This window comes from Engraulis encrasicolus, chromosome 19 (assembly GCF_034702125.1).
Source record: "Engraulis encrasicolus isolate BLACKSEA-1 chromosome 19, IST_EnEncr_1.0, whole genome shotgun sequence".
Taxonomy (NCBI): domain Eukaryota; kingdom Metazoa; phylum Chordata; class Actinopteri; order Clupeiformes; family Engraulidae; genus Engraulis; species Engraulis encrasicolus.
The window spans coordinates 21,457,805-21,465,246 of record NC_085875.1 but is presented as its reverse complement, the minus strand read 5'-3'; the positions used below and the strand labels follow the sequence as shown (position 1 = coordinate 21,465,246).

General features: G+C 43.8%; 1 protein-coding gene across 1 annotated transcript in view; it reads left to right on the top strand.

Annotated features, from left to right (window-relative positions):
• Positions 1 to 7,442, top strand: part of rab3gap2 (RAB3 GTPase activating protein subunit 2 (non-catalytic)) — a 34,447-nt gene extending 27,005 nt beyond the window's left edge. The window contains exons 30-35 of the mRNA XM_063183799.1: positions 1 to 64; positions 875 to 1,090; positions 1,682 to 1,771; positions 2,338 to 2,568; positions 3,164 to 3,328; positions 5,830 to 7,442. The exon at positions 1 to 64 is cut by the window's left edge and continues 11 nt beyond it. Coding sequence (XP_063039869.1) covers positions 1 to 64; positions 875 to 1,090; positions 1,682 to 1,771; positions 2,338 to 2,568; positions 3,164 to 3,328; positions 5,830 to 5,985 — 922 coding nt within the window. The 3' untranslated portion in view covers positions 5,986 to 7,442. The remainder of the gene's footprint in view (positions 65 to 874; positions 1,091 to 1,681; positions 1,772 to 2,337; positions 2,569 to 3,163; positions 3,329 to 5,829) is intronic.

The following is a 7,442-nucleotide window of genomic DNA, read 5'->3' as shown; positions in this document are numbered from 1 at the left end:
GGGGGACAGTGCATTGACTTCATTCCTGGGCTCCTGTGTGCAGCTCCTCCAGATTCTTATGGAGGTGAGGAAAAACACACAACACACAAAACACATAACGCACCACATGTCTGAGGAATATCACCATTAAAAAGAAATTAATGGGAGCCCTAGTTGTTTTTTTTCTCACTCAACTTATTTATTTTATTTCTGTTTTTCACCAAACTGTTAAAGCACATAGAACTGCATGTCTTGTATGAATTGTGCGATACAAATTAAGTAAGCATTACTGTTACTACTTTATTTCCTGTTCGAAATTTGTGCTCCCAGACTGGTCGAACTGAATATACATGTTTTTTTGTTTATTTGTTCTAAAAGCTCATAACATTACCGCAGCATTTGACCATTATGATTGGAAATGTATGATTACATTGAAAGGTGCACCCGTCAATTAGACGAGTGATCTGCTGCCAGCATATTGCACCATGGGTGTCACTTTGGGTTTGAGATTCAAAACTGTGTTCACACAGTTTTAGTCAATTTTTTGACAGGGGTGAGCGTGTTCTCCATTGACTTGCATTGCCTGAAGGTACCTACACTACCTACGGAAGTTGGGAAGCTCCATCTGCCATTTCCCAGTGTTGTCGCAAATTGCTGTGTCCTCTCTAGTGTTATTTTCTACCTCTTTGGTTTCAGCATCTTCACCATGTGGAGTGACTTGGACTCTACTCTAAGTCTTAGAGCATGCCTTTTTATTTATGGAGTACCATTTATTTCATGATTTATTTATGGAGTATCATTTTTAGGAGCCAATGCCCCCCTTCTCTCCTCCTACTTATCTTGCTGCTTATCCCAACTCTCTCCTTATATCCTCCTCTGTGGTCCCCACCTGCAGGCGGACGCGCGTATGGAGGAGGAGTCTGCTCCTCAGCTGTGCGTGGAGGAGGTGTGGGGTGGCGCGGAAGGCCCCGTGTCCCTGGCAGAGCTGGCTCTGGAGCAGCGCGGGGTGCACTACCCCATGGTGCAGCACCAATGCCTGCTGGCCTCCCTGCTGCACGCCGCCATGACCTTCAGCCTCAAGGTCAAGCCCCTCAGCCTCTTTGACAGCAAGGTCAGCCTTCTGCATTACATTACATTACATTACATTTGCATTTGGCAGACGCTTTTGAACTAAAGCGACTCGACTTACAATCAAGGACATAATCATAATCAACATCACTAGCAGAAACGTAGTGCGCCGAAAATATACAGAACAAGCAGATGCAACTGTCTCATCTCAACTATATAAATTCAATTCAATTTCAATTTATTAGGGACCATGTACAATTAAAAGTTAAATGTTGTCATTTCGGAAACACTTAACTTTTGTGCACGTTGTGAGTTTGTTGTCCTTGTTATTAGGCATATTAGGAATGTGGAAAATGGCCTGTCACATTCTGCTACTACTAATAATATCTACTAGTTGTATATACCGTCTTTCAAGAATCATTTGTAGGTGATACGGTGCTTCATTGGGAGCCAATGAAGCTGTTTGCTTGTGGGACATGCTGTCAAAAAGCAGAATATGTTTCATGCGTTAGCGAGTTATTTTGAAAACTCAACGCACAAAACCTGGAGAAATCACGAACTCCTTGGCAGAGGTATTGACTATGGCAGTGACGATCAGGTAAATGTGTGTGTGTGTGTGGTGTGTGTGGTGCAGGGTAAGAATGCCTTCTTCCGGGACCTGACGACCATCCAGCTGATGCCCAGTGGCGATATGGACCCAGGCCTGGTGGCCCTCAGGCAGGAGGTGAGACCCCCTGGAGAGAGACCTCCTGACAGGGGAGTGGGGGATAAGGCTACACGATAATACTAGTAGTACTTAGGGTTATAGTATAGTAGTATGGTTAGTATAATTATACTACTATTAGTACTTGGGGTTATAGTCTTGTGATTAATATAGTTATGATAAGACTATTAGTACTGATCATCACGCATGCAGTTTCAAACAGACTAACAGATGCACTACATACAGTACATCACAATTACAAAGATGTTGGACAATGAATATGCACACATCGATTAGTCTATGTTTGTTACGACATTATGATAAATGCATTAGATTAATGTGAATGCGAACGAAGCCCAGGCTGCAGGCAGTGGCAGATATGGTGGCAGTGGCACACACAGTGTATAGAAATTCAATTCAAAATTGCCCTATTTATTACATGCCCGGTAGCAGTGTTAAAGATTGCAAAGAGCAATAACATAAATATGATTTATTTTTTCTCTTGCTCTCTCTCTCTTTCTTTCTCTCTTTCTCTCTTTCTTTCTCTCTTTCTTTCTCTCTCTCTCTCTCTCTCTCTCTCTCTCCAGTTTCTGCTGCGGGTGCTGACTGGTTGGGTGAAGGCGCTGGGTGAATCCCAGGCTGCAGCTGGTGGTGCTGCTACTAGTGGTGGTAGTGGTGGTGGTAGTGTGTCCCCGGAGGACGTGTGGCCTGACATGTGCCTGGAGCTGGCCACACTGCTGCAGGTCAACCCAGACATCCTGCGCAGACACCTGGTGTGTGAGCTCTACAACCAGGGCCTGGACCCCAGGGCGGAAGAGGTAACGCATTCACTTGACGGCAGACATGCACACAGAGACTGACTTGAAAACATTACATGACACTGTTTTAGTTTTTAAAATATAATAAAGGGCTTTTCCTGAAAAAAAAATCCTACTCCCTGCCCTGTCATACCTCTTGCTCCTTTTCTCTGTCTCTATTTCTCCTACCCTCTCCCCACATCTCTTCCTACCTGCAACAATAATAATGATGATGAAGATGATGATGATAATAATGCAATAATGTCTGTCTCTCTCTTTGTCCAATCTTCTCTCTCTTTCTCTCTCTCTGCCCCATCCCTTTCTGTTCATCATCTCACTCCCATCTCACTGCCTCATCCACTCATCCCTTGTTCTCCTTATTTGTCTCCCGCCTCCTCCTCCTCTCTCCCTCCCTCCCTCCCTCCCTCCACCCTCTCTTCTCCTGCTCCTCCCCCCTCTCTCCCTTCCTCTCTCCCCCCCCCATCTCCAACGTCTCTCTCTCTCCCTCCTCCTCCACCTCCTCCTCCTCCTGCTCCTCTCGCCCCCTTCTCCTCCCTCTCTCCTCCTCCTTCTCCTCCTCCTCCTCTTCCTCCTCCTCCTCCTCCTGCTCCTCTAGTTGATGATGGAGGTGGAGGATAAGGATGTGTTGGGTTCTCAGCTGCTGGTGCTGGCTGGCCAGAGGCTCTGCTTCTCCCTGCTGCACAACAGTGAACAGACCAAACCAGCCATGGAGCTGCTCGCCCGCCTGCCCCCCACCCTCTGCACCTGGCTCAAGGCTATGGTACGCACTGTACAAGTGCACGCACACACACACACACACACATACACGTACACTTGAAGTGGAACTGTTCATCGTTTTGAAGTTGATTTATCACATTCTTCAGCCAATGCTTAAACAAGTCAGTAAAAAGGTAAACAAAGATAACTTCTAATGTCTGGGCAAAAAACACACACTTGCCTCCCCCCAGGCTTACAAAAACTTGCCCTGACTTTGTGTACTTTTGTAGACATAATCTACTGATTTTCATGATAGTCTTGCATTTTCAAGAAAAACGGGAAAAAAAATCAACATTCTTTCCGTCACTGTCACACAGGCACACAACCAGTCACTGCCTCACTTACAATAAAACACTATGCCCACATGTTCCAAACGTATAAAACAAAGCAACCACACCGGTCAAACAAACTGCACTTTGGGCGGATAAACCACCCTGCCACACACACACACACACATGCAAAGACTTGCAGGAAGGTAGAGTGTGTCTACTGCAGTGTGTGCATGGGAAGTCTGTCTGTTATGAAGAGAACAGTAGGCCAAGTGACAGTGCCCTCTCCACTTCGTCTTATCTAGTGCAAACAGGACCATGGTGCTCGCACACAGTCCATGTTTTTACAGTGTATGTATTAGGGGTGGGCATAGATTAATTTTTTTAATCTAGATTAATCTCACTGTAATTATGAAATTAATCTAGATTAATCTAGATTAATCTATATCAAAATGGCTCATTCAGAATAGGCACGATAGCGAAATAATGCCGAAAAAAACCTTGGGGTTTCTTAAGACAGATCTTCATCTTCAAAAAATGGTCATGTTGATACTTGGAGATGAAAAATCACAGCAATATGTGTAAAGTGTGTCCAATATGTTAGGAAGCATTTACAATTATAAGATAGGCCTACTGAAATTTCAAAATGAACAGCGCTATAAGTTGTAGAGGCAAATACAGATAAATCTATCAAACATTTAGGCTATTTAAACAATATTACCTCAACAATTCAGCATTTCTAATGGGCAGAGAGAGAGAGAGAGAGAGAGAGAGAGAGAGAGAGAGAGAGAGAGAGAGAGAGAGAATCTGCCACTGACTGTTAAAAGGAGCAGCGGCTCCTTTAAGAGAGGGAGGAGCTCTGCGCGTAGTAGGCCAGAGATTTTTCTGAGTAGGCACAGCAGCCCTCAGCAGAGCCAGGCTACTGGATATGCCTATCTAGAACCTACAGCACTGGCACACGGCGATTTGACAGTTGTTCTCAGAGTTAGAATGCCAGATGAGTTACAACTCGACATGAATTCCGTTTGCAAAAAAAAAAAAGTCAAGCGCGACAACCGCGAGGTTTATTACCGTCGGACATGAGAATATCTCACTGAATCGCAAATGTGCGCGATTGCAACACAAACATTCAGCGAGAGTAGATATTGACAGTTTCAGTTTGACAATCTTCCAAATGCATAGGACTATCACACGGAATGTTTTGCAATTATAGCACAGGCAAGATTTCTGGAAGTTGTTTATGTATTCCATGCAATGCGTGAGGAAATGTAGGCTATGTCGGGCTGGTAGCTACTCACACACAATAATGTCTCTCTATGCTTCACCTCAAACAATAACGTCTCTTTAGTCTACCACTTATGAAAAAGCACTCAAACAACAACTACCACGGCAGAGGGATTAATGTTTTCAGCATGCAAACACTTCATATTTAGTAGGTCTGCTGAAACAACAGGTGGAGAGAGGAGAAGCGACTGGAGCGCAGTCTAAAAGCGTCTGTCAATTAAACGCTATGGTGACGTGCATACCCAAACTCCAAACCTATATTTTGAGAATAGATTAACGTGCGATATTTTCTTTATCGCGCGACAAGAGTCTCACATTATCGCAGCACGTTAACGCCGATAACGGCCCACCACTAGTATGTATGTATGTGTGCTCGTGTGTATGCATGTGTATGTGTATGCATGGGTGCCTGTATTTGTGTATGTGTCTGCATATAGTATTTGCACATTTAATTAGATCATAGGAAATTGATACAATTTACCATTACATATCGATTTAAATTTTTTAGATTTTTTTACATACTACTGTGTTTTTGAATGCTTTGATGCCATGTACAGTATGCTTCTGTTTGTGCATATGTATGCTTACATTTTACACATGACCATGTTTTTTTCCACATATTTCACATATGACATATTGCTGTGTTTGGGTCTGTGTTTTTCTGTCTGTGTGGTCCAGAACCCCAGTGAGCTGTGCTTGCTTTGAAGTAGAATGTCAAGTGTCCCTAATGCATTTGTGTGCTTTAAAGTGCGAATTATTTGAAGAACAAAATTCTTCAAACAATTTGTACTTTAAAGCACACATTTGCTCACCTTTTTAAGGACACTTCTGCTAGTATTTTGTACATTTTACACATTTACACATTTACACCTTACCATGTTGTTTTTTCCCACATATTTCACATTTGACATATGACTTGTTTTTCTGTGTTTGTTGTCTTGATGCGGTCCAGGACCCCAGTGAGCTGCGATGCCCGCTGGTGCCGCTGAGCCAGAGCAGCCGTCTGGTGAGCCGCGTGATCGAGTCGCTGCCGGAGAACCACGCCCAGTACAGCCTGGCCCTACACCTGCTGGAGGCCGTCGAGGTCCTGGGGGACGGGGAGGACTGATGATTGACCACAGACACAAAGGGACAGCCCTGGGGGACACCGCCGGACAGGAAACGACTGGACCTCTAATTAAGGAAGATGGGAGAATGAGAATGCAGATGAGGAGCCCAGGACATGAGAGAGGAGATGACTAGACTTATAAAGAGTTCACGCCCCCTCCATGTGACCCAAGATCAACAAAAAAACCCTCCAAAAAAACAAAAGTGATGAATTGTTTTTGGATCTGGGGTCCCATGGAGAGGGGCGTGGCCATACAGGAAGATGGGAGAAAGCAATGGAGGAGACTTAATCTGATACAGAACCATGTTACATTCCATTATTCAAACTCCTGTCCTCCCTTGTACTTGTTGCCTTGTGATGACATCACAGGATGTATTTGATAGAGGTTTAATTCAATATCTCGCACAAGCGCAATTCAAAGGTCATTTTCCCGTCATTGCAATCAGGATGTTGAAGGTCCTTCAAAAGTTGTTGTGCCTAGACTGACAGCAGGGAAACTTTATTTTTCTCGTGACGGAGGCAAGTGCCAGCGAAGCGCTAGTCAACAAGCGCATGTCGAGGACAGGAGATAGGATAATGAAATGTACTCCATGTGGAGGAGACAACCATACGTCTAAAAGAAAGATTGGAGGACTCATGGGAGATAGAATGGTTGAAAAAGCTAACTAGAGAGGTTAATAGGAAACGGCTTACAAAAGCAGTAGAGAGCAGGGTAGGAGGAGACGGTTAAAAATGCCAAGCCACAAGGGATTGGGAGGAAAGACTGACTGGCAAAAGAGCAGCCGCAGGTGGATGGACAGATCAAATGACTGGACGGAAAATGAAAAGGTATTGAAGAGGAACAAGGGACATTAAAAACACACACACACACACACACACACACACACACACACACACACACACACACACACACAGTTGTTGCTCACTCCACCTCTTCAGAGGATATTTTACACTCTTTTCTCATAAGGTCTCGTTCACTAGCTCACTCAAACGGCACAGCACAGCAGAGCCGACTCAGCTTCTAATGCCAGCATTGAAGACTTTAATGTGCTTTAGCAGTCACTTCTTGTTTTACATTGTGCTAACTTTAGCAAACTAAAACAAAAGATTAACCATTTTGTCATATACTTTTATTGTTTTTTTTCTTGTGTCGTCTGTTTTGTTTTTCTACGCTAGTATTAATTCTATTTTTGTTCCCATGCTTTCTTGGCTAATCCAGCCTATGTGCATCTGTCTATACCTTATTTTCTTAAAAACAGAGAGATATATGCTTGTTTGTGCCATGACAATTCCTGCACTCCTTCATCAAAAGGAGGGGTGGTGATAATGTAAGATAAGACAAACAAAGAAGTAACATTGGTATGAATCAGTGAATGGATGACTTGAGATGTCTTCTTTTTTCTTGTATTTATGCAGCTCACCTTATGGCTGAATAAAGACTAGAGGTGTATCCAGCA